This window comes from Heteronotia binoei, chromosome 9 (genome assembly GCF_032191835.1).
Source record: "Heteronotia binoei isolate CCM8104 ecotype False Entrance Well chromosome 9, APGP_CSIRO_Hbin_v1, whole genome shotgun sequence".
NCBI lineage: Eukaryota > Metazoa > Chordata > Lepidosauria > Squamata > Gekkonidae > Heteronotia > Heteronotia binoei.
In genome coordinates this window covers 99,673,568-99,689,628 of record NC_083231.1, presented here as the reverse complement: position 1 = coordinate 99,689,628, position 16,061 = coordinate 99,673,568, and the positions used below count along the sequence as shown (strand labels likewise).

Sequence of the window (16,061 nt, the reverse complement as noted above, 5' to 3'; positions counted from 1 at the left end):
AGGTGACAACCCTGTCCTAGCCCTGAGTTACCTTTCTGAGGCCTTGGATATTTCAGATTCCAGCCTGTTTTTGAATGGGTTTCTTTAGCATCAAGAGAAGCACCTGGCTCTGATAAGCTTAATGTCATCAACTCTGCATTGGATGTCAAGGCATAGAGGCTGTACTTTATTTTAAATCCAGAAGTATAAATCTGCCTACCTTGACTTAGGTAGTCCCTCCTTGATATGCACCTTCTGCTTACTTACTAGCAGGGCTTTTTTGTAGCAGGAACTCCTTTGCATATTAGGCCACACGCCCCTGATGTAGCCAATCCTCCAAGAGCTTACAGGGCTCTTAGTATAGGGCCTACTGTAAGCTCCAGGAGGATTGGCTACAGTAGAGGCGTGTGGCCTAATATGCAAAGGAGTTCCTGCTACAAAAAAAGCCTTGCCTACTAGACCCTGAGGATGGCAACAGAGAGGCAGCTACTGATATTAAGAGTAAAGAAAGCACATTGCCCTTAGAGCTGCTCCCATGCGTATGCAAAGATGTCCAGACCGTAAGGGAAAAAATGAAATAAAGTAGAGCACAAGAAGCGTGAGACCTATAAGTGACAGGCTTCCTTCTCACATCCATAACTCTCTCTCTCTCTCTTTGTATGAACCAGAGCAGTATCATGTGAGTAAAGCATACTGATGTGCTTGGATGTGCATAGTCTCTTTCCTAAGGTTCTCTGTCAATGAGAGAGAGATTTCACATCTCTATTCCACTGTGTATAGAGGACATGATGCTGGACCTTGTGTGAACAGGTTCCTAGTCTTTCCTTCACCTTGTTTGGTGATGGATTACAGTTTAGTGTTTGAGCTCATTAAATTCTTCAAGCTAATCTGTGTTAAATTCTCTGCAACTCCTGCTAATGGATTTCAAGCAATAGGGTGGGGAATACAGCTACTATTGGATAGTAGATTTAATATATGACTGAGCTCCGAGTCCTGATTGTTTGCTTTCCGTGCCTCCTCCTACACTCATTTATGATTCTTCAAGTATTTTTTCGCCACTATCACTTCCAAGGCTTTTTTTTTTTTGTAACAGAAACTCCTTTGCATATTTGGCCACCCCCCACCCCCAATGTAGCCAACTCTCCAAGAGCTTACAGGGCTCTTAGTACAGGGCCTACTATAAGTTCCAGCAGCACTGAAAAGGGTTTAAAGTTAGCAAGCTTGATCTTTCTTCTCACTGCATTCTTCTTCGTAGCTGTAACAGGAGCTCCGTGGGAAAGACTGTGCTTGAAGCAGGCAGAATGAAAAAAGGAAAGAAAAAGAAATTTTGGTCTCAGTTAGTTAGGACTAGGACGGACGACTGATAGCCACATCTTTGTTTACAAAGACAAAACAAAACACCAATGCATCTATCTGGTTGTCTAGAGTTTGGCTAAATACCATGACAAAATGGGAGCGCACATCTCTCTGCCCTTGAGTTAGCAAGGGCTGCCCTTGAAGATGTCTTTATGCCGGATGTACCTACTCATCTCCTTGCTGGAGTCGTCCACTTTGATCCCGTTGCACCAGTCCTGAAATGGATGCACTGGTTGCCCATTTACTTCTGGGCTCATGAAACTGTTGAATTTGATGCTGGGTTCTACGCTTTAATGTTTTGCATGACCTGGATAGGCACATGAGAAGGGCAGGGTTTGGGGAACGGAGGGACGTATAAAGCCATACAGTTCACGTCCCAGAGTGGCCATTTTCTCCAGGTGAACTGATCTCTGTTGCCTGGAGATGAGTTGTAATAGTAGGAAATCTCCAGACACCACCTAGAGGTTGGCAACTCTATTCTGGGAGGTCCATATATTCTTATGACATTGTAATGTTTGAATTACAATCTGTCCTGGGACCTGTTTTGTTCAACTTCTTTATAAATGATTTGGATGAAGGAATAGAGGGAATGCTTATTAAATTTGCAGATGATACTAAATTGTGACGGGTTGCAAATATAGCTGAAGACAGAGAAAGGATAAAGGATGATCTTGACAGGCTGGAAAACTGTTGTTGTTGTTCAGTCGCACGATCGAGTCCGATTCTTTGTGACCCCATGGACAAAGTCACGCCAGGCCCCCCTGTCTTCCACCATCCTCCGAAGTCTGCTCAAATTTGTGTTAGATACATCAGTAATGCTGTCCAGCCATCTCATCTTTTGCCGTCCCCTTCTTTTGCCTTCTGTCTTTCCCAGCTTCAGGATCTTCTCCAGGGAGTGCTCTCTTCTCATTTGGTGGCCAAAGTATTTGAGTTTCTGCTTCAGCATCTGACCTTCCAGGGAACAATCTGGGTTGATTTTCCTTAGGACTGACTGATTTGATCTTCTTGCAGTCCAAGGGACTCTCAAGATTCTTCTCCAGCACCACAGCTCAAAAGCATCTATTCTTCTGTGCTCGGCCTTCCTTATGGTCTAGCTCTCACAGCCATACATTACTACTGGGAATACCATTGCTTTGACTATACAGACTTTTGTTGACAGGGTGATGTTTCTACTTTTTATTATATTGCCCAGGTTCTCCACAGCTGCCCTCCAAAGGAGCAAACGTCTTTTAATTTCATGGCTACAGTCACCATCTGCAGTGATCTTGGATCCCAGAAATGTGAAGTCTGTCACTACTTCCATGTCTTCCCCTTCTATTTGCCATGGTGTGATGGGGCTGATGCCATGATCTTAGTTTTTTTGATGTTGAGTTTCAAGCCTACTTTTGTGCTCTCCTCTTTCACCCTCAACAAGAGGTTCTTTAGGTCCTCCTCACTTTCTGCCATTAGAGTGGTATCATCTGCATATGTGAGGTTCTTGATGTTTTTCCCAGCAATCTTAATTCCGGCTTGTGCTTTATCCAGGCCAGCATTCCGCATGATGTACTCTGCATATAAATTAAATAAGCAGGGTGACAATATACACAGGGTGAAAAGGAGTTCGACAAGACATTATAATCCTTGTTGAACTCCTTTTCCTATTCTAAACCCATCAGTTGTTCCATATTCCGTTCTGACCGTTGCTCCTTGACCCTTATACAGGTTTCTCAGGAGACATGTGAGGTGGTCTGGTACTCCCATCTCTTTAAGGACTTGCCACAGTTTGTTGTGATTCACACAATCAAAGGCTTTTGCGTAGTCAATGAAACAGAAATACACATTTTTCTGATACTCCCGTGCTTTCTCAATAATCCAGTGAATGCTGGCAATTTGATCTCTAGTTCTTCTACCTCTCTGAAACCCAGCTTGAACTTCTGGTAGTTCCCTATCTACATAATGCTGAAGCCTAGCTTCTTGCTTCTTTTCCAATATTCTAGTCATTTATGGTATGAATAGTACATACACAATTTTTAAATGAAAAAAAATCTTTATTTACTATTTTCTCTTTTTACTTCCACAGGAACTGGTGTGCTTACGTTCACACAAGGCTGCAGCCCACCGTAGTGGTGGACAATGTGGAAAACTATGCATCGGGCAGAACCAAGCCGTGCAACTGGGTTAGTGGTCCCTGTGGGTCAAGGTATGTAATGTGTTCTTGCATGGTGACCAGTTAAGAAGGAAGGACCGATTTCACACTAGGCTTGTTCCGGATGGAGAGCCCTTTTGCTCCTGTCGCTTCTCTCAGTTTTCACACAGGCTGCCCCAGAGCTGTGAGTTGGTGCACTGCTTTTCCGCATCAAGTGAGATCCTCTTACAAGCAGTTTCTGCTTGCCATGGAAAAGTGGCACATCAACTTGCAGCTCTGGGGCAGTTTGTGCAAAAACCAAGAGAAGCACCGGGAGCAAAAGGGCTCTCCGCCTGCAACAAGCTTAGTCCGAAATCTGTCAAGGAAAAGATTTGTAGGTATCTGTTGAAATTTTCTTACCACCTGTCATCATAGAAGTGTGTTTTGTAGTAAAAAGTGTTCTGGGATGGAGTTGGGTTGTGAAGTTTGGTGTGCAAGTTCAGCTGTGGCTGATGTCTTGCCTTTTTCAAAGGGTGGTTAATTATCCTTTCTCTGAGAACCCAGAAGCTCTCACGTAGCTTATATCTAAGGCTGCCAGTATCTAAGGATGTCTCCCATCCAAATGCTAATCAGGGCCAACTCTGCTTAGTTTATGAGAATGTGGTAAGATCTGGCTAGCCTGAGCTCTCTGGGTCAGGACAAAGAACATAGGTATCAGTTCTCAAATTCTATGGAAGAGAAGGAAGATTTCTCCACATCCTTTCCCTACCTGTTCATTTGGCTTCCTGTTTTCCACTAGGTGGCAGGTTTGCATGCAGATAAAACATGATAGAAAAGTCCAGGAGCAATTTAAAATCTAGTCCATCTCCTCTCATAAACCTCAAAACCTTTTCAATCTTCAACTCTCCTCTTTGGTCTGTGATATTCTCCAACCAAGATTAATAGAAAATTTGATTCCAGAGCCATTCTGTGTTTGAACATGTCTGTTTCTCTGAACATTTTCTTCTTGGAGTTTATGAGTTTGAATGTCGATTTTAACTTATAGAGCCGGGGACGGCAGATTTACAATCCATGGCAATCTAAGCAGCTTATTTATCCTTACAGAGCTGGATCTATATGTTAAAGGGCTTTAAATGGTAATGAAGGAGGGAAATCTCACTGAAATGCTGAGCTGGTAAGAGACTTATTTAAAAATGACATACTCCTCACTTTTTTCATCTTAGTGGCAAGTGCAGTTGCCAAAGATGTGTATTAGCATAAAAATGTATGTCACACATGATGCTAAATATTTTATTTCCTCCAACTGTGTGGGCTTTCTATACCATGTGGTATAGTGGATTGAATGTCAGAGTTGCATAGGGTTACTGACCCAGGTGAGAGGTGAAGAATCATAGAAGAGTTGGAAGGGACCTCCAGGGTCACCTAGCACAACCTCCTACACAATGCAGGACCTTCCTTCCTTCCAGCTCACAAACATCTGATGTTAAGAAGAACATAACAGAACATAAGAACATAAGAGAAGCCCATCCAGTCCAACATTCTGTGTCACACAGCGGCCAATATATATATATATATATATATATATATATATATATATATATATATATATATATATATATATATATATATATATATATATATATATATATATATACCGTATTTGCCGGCGTATAAGACGACTGGGCGTATAAGACGACCCCCCAACATTTCCACTCAAAATATAGAGTTTGTTATATACTCGCCGTTTAAGACTACCCCCTCTTCCGCACACCTTCCACACACTTTCTCCTCTTTGTTCCTGCCTCATCTAGCGCTGGGTGGCAGAGCTTGCAGAGTAGTCTATCTCTAGACCAAATAAGCGTGGCCCTTTTAAGAGGGATGATTTCTCGCCCCCTGAGCTCCCACCCTTAGCCTTCACTGGAGAGGAAGAGTGGCAGAATATGGCAGCTGAGTAGGGAGAAAGTGTTTTGGGAGTTGTACTAGTGCATAATATAAACACAGAAAGCAAGTCCCCACCTGAAGCAATCTTATAGTTAGAACTTCAATAGTACAGAAACAACAGAAGAAGAGGAGGGAGAGTTTAACAAGGAGGAAAGGAAGTTCAAACACAGGCATATTCAGGTAAAATAAACTAAAGTCTCTTGGCCAGTGTGGTATAGTGGTTGCTGGACTAGAATCTGGAAGACTTGAGTTCAAATCCCCAATCTTTCAGGAATTTAATTTGGTGGTGTTGGGCCACTTTTTCTGTCTCTCCCTCTCTCGTTGTTACCCGGCCGGGTCAGAGAAGGATGCCTGCACACGCACGCAAGAGCACCCACAGGCTCGCGCGCTTCAAAGACAGCCCCGCCCCCAACCCCGGAAAGCAGCATGTGCGGAGAGGAGCCACTGGTTTTCGTGAGGCTTTTTTCCCTTTTTAAAAATGCCAGCTGGGAGGCCGCTCATCGCTTTAGATGCGTCAGCTTCTCTCCCCACCAGCCAGCAGGCCAAAGGATGCAGGGAGTCAAGGTGCAAATAAAAAGGGGGGGGGGGAGGAGCCATCTTTGCAATATTTTTTTAAAGTAGAAATCCTCCCTGCCCTGGATAATATCTTTTTACTGCGTTTTCCCATCCTCCATCTCTGGGGCAAAATTGGAAGCTGGAGAAATGGGAGACTATCTGCAATAAGGGCATTTACAGCCGAAGCGATACAGGGGAGGGAAGGGGGGGAATGATCGTTGGTGGAAACTGGGGGTGGGGGGAGCACATCTCTGCCTGCGTGCAGCTACAGTCACAGACAAACACACCCGGCCAGCAGATCTCTTGCCTCTCCCCCTCCCCGTACAAACAGAGAACGACAGACGGAGCCTGTAAGCAAATGCAAGTCTGGTTTGCCCACCAGCAAGAAAAGGGAGAAAGGCTCGAAGAGCATCCACGGCCCCTTTCTCCTGCTGAATGAAAACTGCCCCCTTATTCTCCCCCGAAGCGAGAGCTGCAAGGCAGCGAATCCCTAGGAACAGGAGACAGAAGGTCACTAAATACCGTAATGTATAGGTGGTTGCTTTGGGTTTTCGTTTCAAGGCTGCAAAGACAGCAGCCAGAGAGCGAGCAACCACAGAACTCAGAAAGGGCTTACTTCCAAGTAAGCATGCAAAGGATCGGGCTTGCACAGCACCTTTTCCCTCCACAGCAAAAGACAGCCTCTCGCCCCGTGACCCGTTCCTTGTGCTTTGGATCTACCGTATTTCCCCGAAAATAAGACCTACCCAAAAAATAAGCCCATCACAAATGCATAGAAATCCTGCTAGGGCTTATTTTTTGGGAAGGTCTTATTTTCGGGGAAATACGGTATCCCAACTGAAGTGCACCCGGCGTACAAGATGACCCCCCCCCACTTGGAGGCATGTTTTTCTGGGCAAAAAAGTCGTCTTATACGCCAGCAAATACGGTATATATATATATATATATATATATATATATATATATATATATATATATATATATATATATATATATATATATATATATATATATATATATATATATATATATACACACACACACACACTGTGGTTAATAGCCACTGATGGACCTCTGCTCCATATTTTTATCTAACCCCTCTTGAAGGTGGCTATGCTTGTGGCCTCCACCACCTCCTGTGGCAGTGAATTCCACATGTTAATCACCCTTTGGGTGAAGAAGTACTTCCTTTTATCTGTTTTAACCTGTCTGCTCAGCAATTTCATCGAATGCCCACGAGTTCTTGTATTGTGAGAAAGGGAGAAAAGTACTTCTTTCTCTACTTTCTCCATCCCATGCATTATCTTGTAAACCTCTATCATGTCACCCCGCAGTCGACGTTTCTCCAAGCTAAAGAGCCCTAAGCGTTTCAACCTTTCTTCATGTATTGCGGCTCTTGAACATCTGATATTTATTCTATGTGACTCTTACATTAAGCAAATTTGGCCACCCCTGTCGCAGGGTTTTCAAGGCACAGGGATGGTTTGCTGCCTCTGCTTAGCAGCCCTGGACTTCCTTGGAGGCCTCCCATCCAAATTCTGACCTGGGCTGACCTTGCTTCATTTCCAGGATCTGATGAGATCCAGCTAGCCAGGGCCATCCAGATCACGGCAACCCACTTGAGCCTTGATATTTTAAACCAAGATGCCAGGGACTTGAGCTAGAGGCTGCTATTTGCAAAGCAGGTGCTCTGCCTCTAAGCTGTGACACTACCCCAGTTTTAATTTTAATTTCCAAAGAGCACTACAGTTAGCTGGACTTGGGAGGAAAAGAGCCTCACACCATGGACCATCCATTGAAAAAAGGTGGAAGAAAGGTAGGATTCTTCTCTCTTCAGCCACATGATGTTAAACCCCACCCTCTTTACATCTGAACATTGCATGAAACAAAGATGGCTTCCACTGTCCCACTTAGGTCTTCACTGTAACAGCACTTAGCGATAACTCATCTAAATGCTTGTCATTGTTTTGCTGTCAAGTCACAGCCAACTTATGGCAATCCTGTCAGGGTTTTCAAGGCAAGTTGTCCAGAGGTGATTTGCCACTGCCTGGCTCTATTGTGGGGGTGGTCAAATTTGCTTATTGTAACAGCTACATAGAATAAACTTCAGATGTCTGAAAGCCACAAGACATGAAATCAGATGTTTGAGGGAGGGAGGAAGGGAAGGAAGGAAGGAAAATAGATGGAGGGGAGGGAAGAGGGAGCAACTTTAACTTCGGAGAAAGCAACTCTAACTTTAAATGTATTCTCCAAGCTGCTGGCTGGTTGTCTTGGAGAAGTGATTTAAAGAGAGAAATGCCTTCTCCAAGCTGACCGACAGGGTGATGGGGGCTTCAAGAGCCACACAATATGTGCGAAAGGGCCGCAGTTTGGCCAGATCTTCATTGAGGTTGTGTTCTCCTGCCCATATACTAAGCAGGGCCAACCCTGCTTATCTTCCAAGCGCTGACAAGGTCAGGCCAGCCTAGGCCATCCAAGTCAGGGCCCGTCTATATGCTAGAGGAACTGAAACATCACTGCTGCATTCTTCCTCCATCTGTGCCTTCGTGGCTTGATCATGGCATGCCAAGCCATCCTGAGTGAGGCCCACGGATATGGAATGAGCCCGACTACAAGGGAAACCTTAGACGAAAGGTCAGCTGTGTCATCTCTGGAACCTGGAGTTGGCTTGCAGAGCCTCACTTGAGCAGATGCGTCAAGTGAACGAGAATCTCTTGGAACCCAATTTCCTCTTTAAAATGACACGCATTTCCCTGGCTGCTTATTCACAGTCATGCCAAAGCTGAAGGCATAATTGTAGCTACTTAAAAATGAATATTTACCCATTTTGCTCTCACCCAAGCACACTCTTGTGTGTGCATTTTTTTCCATGTAGAGAGGGGGAAAAAAGATAATGCAAACAAAAAGAAGACTTGGTTGCAAGAAAGATGACTTGGCATGTAATTGGTTTTTTAAAAAAATAAATAAAAAAATCCAGATATCATTTTCTCCCTCTAGTTTCTAATGAGATTTCCCCCCCAGTTTTCCCCTTTCCTGTGTGGCTTGTCTCCATCTACTTGTTTCTCTTGCAAGCATCTGCCTTCTTCCCTGCTGAACTTCATACTGGGGACCCAGCCTGCATTGCCAATTCAAATAAAGCAAAGTTAGTTATGTATCTATCTCATTTGTACCTTCCCTTTCCTCCAAGAAAAAGAAAGGCAGTTTAGTGTAGTGTAGAAAGTTTGGTGTACTGTAGAAAGGCAGTTTGGTATTGTAGAGAGCCAATTTGGTGTAGTGGTTAAGTGTGTGGACTCTTATCTGAGAGAACCGGGTTTGATTCCCCACTCCTCCACTTGCAGCTGCTGGAATGGGTTTGGGTCAGACATAGCTCTCGTAGGAGTTGTCCTTGAAAGGGCAGCTGCTGTGAGAGTCCTCTCAGTCCCACCCACCTCACAGGGTGTCTGTTGTGGGGGAGGAAGATAAAGGAGATTGTGAGCCACTCTGAGATTCGAAGTGGAGGGCGGGATATAAATCCAATATCATCATCTTCTTCTTCATCATTAGGGCAGTAGGTATGGTGTCCCCCATTCCTTTCTCACAACAACCTTGTGAGGTCACATTGAGAAATAGATCATTTGGTGAGCTTGGTGTATTTGAACCTGCATCTCCCTGGCATTGTGGTGGTGGAAAGTGCCACCAAGTAACAGCTGATTTATGGTGACCCCAGAGGGTTTTCAAGGCAAGAGACATTCAGAGGTGGTTTGCCATTGCCTGCCTCTGTGTCATAACACTGGCATTCCTTGGAAGTCTCCCAACCAAACGCTAGCCAGGGCCAACTCTACTTAACTTTCAAGATCTGATGAGATCAGGCTAGCCTGGACTATGCAGGTCACGGCTTCCCTGGCATTAGTCCCATATTAACTATTAGATCACACTTAGCTCTCTTAGGAGACACTCCATTTCTGCCAACACCTTCCAGAGCATTTTCTTTTCCCTTCCTGTTGCAGGTACTCTAGGCATGGCCAGAGGCACGAGCCACTTGGTGCAAGCCACAAGGACTCTTGACCTTTCAGCTTAAACCTTGTGCCTTCAGATGAGCCAGCCACTGAATATGAGAGCTGTACAAGATCGAATTTGTTCTTTGGTAGCTTTGTTGAGATTGTGTTTTGCGTGCAGCTGGGCTCTCACTTGCAGCACAAAGAGAAAGAATCTGTGGTTGGTGGGTCACTGAGTGAAGGTGTTCCATGTTCACCTCCTCAGAGATGAGTCCACCAGAGGGCATACCAAGTTTGCCCTCCATCCTTGCAGAGGCCTCAGGGAAGGGAGGCAGCTGAATCTATCCTGGTTCACCTCATAACTCTCCCTTTACTCTTGTACCCTTTTCTCAGAGTTAGCTCCATGGAAGCAGGAGTAGGCTTGACCATATCCTCTAGGGTTGCCAATCCCCAGTTGGGGGCAGGGGATCCCCCAAGGTAGAGGCCCTCCCCTACTTCAGGGTTATCAGAAAGTGGGGAGGAGGGAAATGTCTGCTAGGCACTCTATTATACCCTAAGGAGAATTGATCCATGAGGCTCTGAAGAGGGGCTGTTTTTTGAGGTAGAGTTACCAGATTTTCAGCATAGCATCTGGTGCCTCTCCTCAATACACCCCCAACCTTCAAAAAGGTCAGGGGGTTCAGTTCTATGTGCCCCAAAAGAAACTGCTCCTATCCATTTGAGGGAAAGCATTTAAAAGGTGTGCAGTCCCTTTAAATGTGATTGCCAGAACTCCCTTCAGAATTCAATCATACTTATCACACCCTTGCTTCTAGCTACACCCCCAAAATCTCCTCGCTCCACCCCCAAAGTCAACAGATAATTCTTGAATCAATCCTAGTATCCTCCTTGGCTCTGGGCTGGAGGAGCTGAAATAACTGCCTTCAGCCCCTGCACGTCTCACTTCCTTCCTCTGGTCTGTGGAAAACCAGCCAATCCTAGATGGGGAAGGCTTGGGAATGCTCTGTGCCCCTTTGTGACCTACTTTCGTCTTGCCTTTTCCATGGCCGAGCCCTGTAAGGCTTCCCTTGGGCCAGAGAGGGATAGCTTTGGTTTCTTTCCTTCCAGGGCATGAAGCCACAGCCTTGCCAGCTTGCTACATGGAGGAAACCCAGCTGTGCTGGTCATGCAGTATTGAATGAGAGTACAGATTACATAAAATCACATCATGATTGAATTTTTGTGGCGTGATAATACCTGGAGTTCTTCAGGTCCCACCTGGAGGTTGGTAACACTATCTGGCATTCTACCACTATACTACATGGCATAAAAAGCCCTGACAGTTGTAGAAAATAACTTATTTAGCATCATATGTAACATACATTTTTATGCTAATGCTAGGGTTGCAAAGTCCCTCTGATGCGGTGGCAGGGGGACTCCTCTCTCAATCGCAAAGCATGTGGGGCATGATGATATCACCTGGAAGTGACATCATTGTCCCAGGCATGTCGCACCAGGGACGCTCTAGAATTCGCAGTAAATCTCTATGGTGCCATGAAGTTTTATCATGAATCCTAGAGCATCCCTGGCACAACACTCTGGGATTCATGGTAAAAACTCTATGGTGCCATAGAGTTTTACTGCAAATCCTAGACCATACCCAGCATGACATGTCCGGCACAATGACATCACTTCCAGGTAATGTCATTGCGCAGGGCACATTGTGTGAAGACAGGGCTCTTTGGGGACAGGGATCCCTCTGGCAGCCTGCTTCGTGCTGGTGGGGTAGGGGTCTCCAAACGGGGGGGATGCCCTGCCTCCCGCAGGAGCTTAGCAGCACTAGAACATGTATGAAGCTGCCTTACACTGAATCAGACCCTTGGTCCATCAAAGTCAGTATTGTCTGCTCAGACTGGCAGTGGCTCTCTCCAGGGTCTCAAACTGAGGTTTTTCACGCCTACTTGCCTGGACCCTTTTTAGTTGGAGATGCTGGGGATTGAACCTGGGACCTTCTGCTTACCAAGCAGATGCCCTACCACTGAGCCACCATCCCTCCCCAGCTAATACTAGCTAATACACACCTCTGACAACTGCATTTGCCACTGAGGAAAAAAGTGAGGAGTATGTTAGTAATACGGAGGGAGGGGGACAAATGAATGGAAGGAAATTCAATCCCATATGTATGCATGGTGTTCAGTAAAGAATTGTGATTTTTTTTTTTAACATTTGGAATGCTTTATTGAGTTAAGAAGTGCGATACAGATATAACAAACGAAAACCATGAGTATGCATCAAATATCAAAACATGAAAAAAATGAAACAATGGAAGATTTCTCATGCATCGGTTCTGTTTTGAAAACAAGACAAGGTAATTCAGAACTCCAACGTCCAGGAGGAAATTGTAACAAGGAGACTTTCAGAAGCTCTCTGACCAGACAATATCTTGCCTTGCTGAGTCCAAGCTGTGGAAAGAGAACAGGAGGCTGCATTCTTCCCCTGCACTGACTGAATGAGGGTGAACACAAGCATCTGGACCCACCAGGCTAGCAGTTTGTGGCCCCACATCTTCATACGCTCAACGTGGCATCAGTTCTATTCCCTGCAAGCCTCCAAAACTACCCACATCCCAATGTGCTAAAACTGGATGGCAATGTCAACAAATCCTGTGGGGTCGTGGCTGGAGTGTCAGAATAGGATCTGGGAGACCCAGGTTCAAATCTCTGTTCTGCATTGGAAGTTTGTTGGGTGACCTTGGGGCAGTCACTCTCAGCCTAACGTATCCCACAGGGTTGTTGTGAGGGTAAAATGAAGGTGCTGGAAAACATTGTAAGCTGCTTTGGGTCCCAAGCAGGAAGAAAAGTGGAGTATATATCACTAAATAAATGAATAGGACGAAGTTTGAATCCAGGGGCACCTTTAAGACTAACAAAGTTTAGTTCTGGGTATAAGCTTTTGTTGATGTTAAAGGTGCCGCTGGTCTCAAACTTTGTTTTGTTGCTTCAGACCCAAACGGCTACCCACCTGAATCTATATAAATGAATGAAATCTGATCAAGCTTAAATCCCGCCCCTCCTGATATTAATTTCACCTGCACTCCTGAAGACTTTATTTTCCATTGCTTTGACACAAGGCCGTTCAGTACAAAGCATCCACTTGTGGTCTTGCACGAGATGAAATCAATAAACTTCAAAACTAATCCCTCAGTGGCCTATTACTGATGTATCATCCTGTATCATGTCCATTCATCTGAGACAGACCCCCCCACACACACACACACTAACATTTTGCTTCCCCAAATCACCTTGCAGCTCTCAGTCAAGGACTCGCCAAGCTTACCGGATCAAACACATGATCGTGACATCACTGGAGTGGAAGTGCTGTCCTGGATACAGTGGACAAATGTGCCAGCCCAAAGGTATGTGAAACCTGGGAAATATTAACTCTTATTGATGAACAATCTGACAGGCTGTCAGGAAAATGTTCATCTTGTGCAGGTCCATGGAGATGAAGCCAGAAAAAACAAACAATTAGTCACATGACCTCAGGGAAGTAGAGATGAATGTCCTGCAGTTAGGATGTTGGTCCCACTGTTGACATTAAGGATGCTTCCTGAATTCCCATTCGGAATCCTCACCAGATTTTTGAATTGCCTGGTTTTGTTTCCAAAGCAGAACTGATGTGCTTTTAATTCCCCCATTTTGTATATAGTTCAGTTCTGTTGTGTCTTACTTCTCCCTTCTGAATAATATTGAGGCACATACACACACACACACACTCAATAAAATGATACAAAAGAAAAAGAAAAACAGCCTTGCTATGATCGTATGACTGATCGAGTCAAAAGAGTATTTATTGGCAGTGCTTCAGTAATCGGCATGTGTGCTTTTTGGGTGCACTGAGAAAATCGCGCAAAATGCTTGTATCAAGATTCCCTTTAACCGATTTCCCACTCAACTCACACCACTCTCACGCTCCTCTTCTCAGCTGGGCTTCTGTCGATTTCACATTATCTGCCCCGGAGCTGCAAGTAACATCAGTGTTTTCACATGGCAAATAGAAACTGGTTTTTAGAGATTTCTGTTTGCTGCGCAAAAACGCCAATGTTACTTGCAGCCCCGGGGCATATAGTGTGAAATCAGAAGGAAGCCTCATTGAGAAGAGGAACATGAAAGCGACTTAAGGCGAGTGGGAAATCGGTGTTTGTGTGCTTTTTTTACCAATGCGCAAGGATGCACATGTCTGAAACACCAAGCACAAAATCTTTTTGAGATGATCTTAGCTACCAGTTGGATCAAGATTGCTCTTGATCTAACGGCTTTGGTAATTTAGTCATGCAGAAGGGAAGGAGAGGAACATGGCAATTAACCAAAGAAACCGATAGCGGCAGCACAAGCATGCACCGCTTCTGGAATTCATTCAAAAATTCTCCCTTTTAAAGTGGATTTGCCCTCAAAGCAGAGTGAACCACCAAAACAATAACTGAAAGGGGGTTCTATTCATCCCTTCCTGGATAAGTGCCTCCCTCTTGGTGTATTACAGCAATCCATGTTAATGAAACTGCTCCAAACTGGGAACGGGAAGAAGTCTTGCTTGCAACCTGTTCTGGAATGTCTACGGAATGCATAACTTTGTTACAACCAGAGCCAGGCATTAGGAAGATGTATTTGTATGTGTTTGTTTCATTTAGTTCCTAGTGAAGAAACTTGGAGATGCAGTTTAATGGGTTGGGAGAACCAGGTGAGCACTTGAAACTGCCTCATACTGAATCAGACCACTGGTCCATCAAAGATAGTCTGGCATTCCTAACTATTCCTGATATTTCAGCCTCTAGCAAGGGATCCATTTTTTTGGGGGGGGGGAACCCTACTCTTCTGCTTAGCTAGAGCACGGGGTAATTTGACCTTTCTGGTGCAAACCTGCCCAGTTCAAGGAATCGTTTAGTAAAGTAATTACTCTGGGGATATTAAATCATGGCCTCCTGAACGCTTCTTCTTTAAAAATTAATTCACCTATAACAGATCGACCCTTCTGACTTTTTAAGGTGCATCTTCCCTTGAATATATTCCAGCCAGAGGGCATACATTTCAGCACGCCACCCGGCTCCTACTGAAGTCAAAGGCAATTTATGATCTCGTTTTCATTTGGATTCCGATTGAGGCAGATGGCATAATGCCACCACCCAGGCTTCTCATACCAACCTGGTGTGAAACATTGCCTGCCTGAGACACGGAGACCTGTATTTTACAACGGCCCTGATGATCAAACATATGGAGGACACACTGTAGTTTCACATCGCCTAGAACTGGGGTGACTCGCTCGTGGCCTTATGCGAGCGCCCCTTGAAAAATAAGATATGGCATCTACATACATATTTTAAACAGATGAATATTACAAGAAATGCCATTAGCTGTGGTAGGGAACTCAATCACCAGCCAGGAGGAAGAGGCTGTGATTAAAAATTTATGTGCAGAAATGTAGAAAAGTCACTGCTGTTCACATCCAAGGGGAGGAAAAGCTTAATACTGGCTGCGTTGGAATCCCTGTGGAAACGAGCTGCTTTTATACATGAGCGAGAGATGGTGGATATTTTGGATTAACTTGAACAGACTTCTGCTCACGTGCTGCCCCTTTTTCATCTCTTAACTTAGCCAATGTGGATCTAACAGGTTTGTGTTTGAGCTTTAGCTATAAAAACACTAAAAGAAGCAAAAACAAAATGTATATGAAGGAGGTAAGCAACTACTACGAAGTGAATAGGGTTACCAGCTCTTGGTTGGGGAAGACCTGGAGATTTTGGGGGTGGAGCCTGAGATTTGGGGAGGGGCAGGACTTTCTTGGAGTATAATGCCATAGAGTCCACCTTTCAGAGCAGCCATTTTCTCCAGATGGATGGATCTCTGTTGCCTGGAGATCCATTGTAATCCCAGAAGATCTCCAGTCACCACCTGAAAGTTGGGAACTCTAAAAATGAAGAATATAGAAGTATCTGTGAAGGAATGGGGAAATACTGACTGACAGGTCAATTCGACTTGGGGCAACAATCTGGAAACTTCTTTCTTGAAAAGCTAAGAGTCCAAGGGCACAGGTCATCGTAAATTTTATATATTTATTGAAAGCATTTATATTCCACCTTATCTTAGTAGACTTGAGGCAGCCAACAAGCTTGCAAGGAC

The 16,061-nt window shown here is 44.6% G+C and overlaps 1 protein-coding gene across 1 annotated transcript in view; it reads left to right on the top strand.

Moving 5' to 3' along the window:
• The window catches only part of MMRN1 (multimerin 1), a 110,010-nt gene that overhangs the window by 31,229 nt on the left and 62,720 nt on the right, over positions 1–16,061 (top strand). Inside the window, exons 2-3 of the mRNA XM_060247057.1 lie at positions 3,395–3,514; positions 13,197–13,303. Of these exons, the coding sequence (XP_060103040.1) occupies positions 3,395–3,514; positions 13,197–13,303 (227 nt within the window). The remainder of the gene's footprint in view (positions 1–3,394; positions 3,515–13,196; positions 13,304–16,061) is intronic.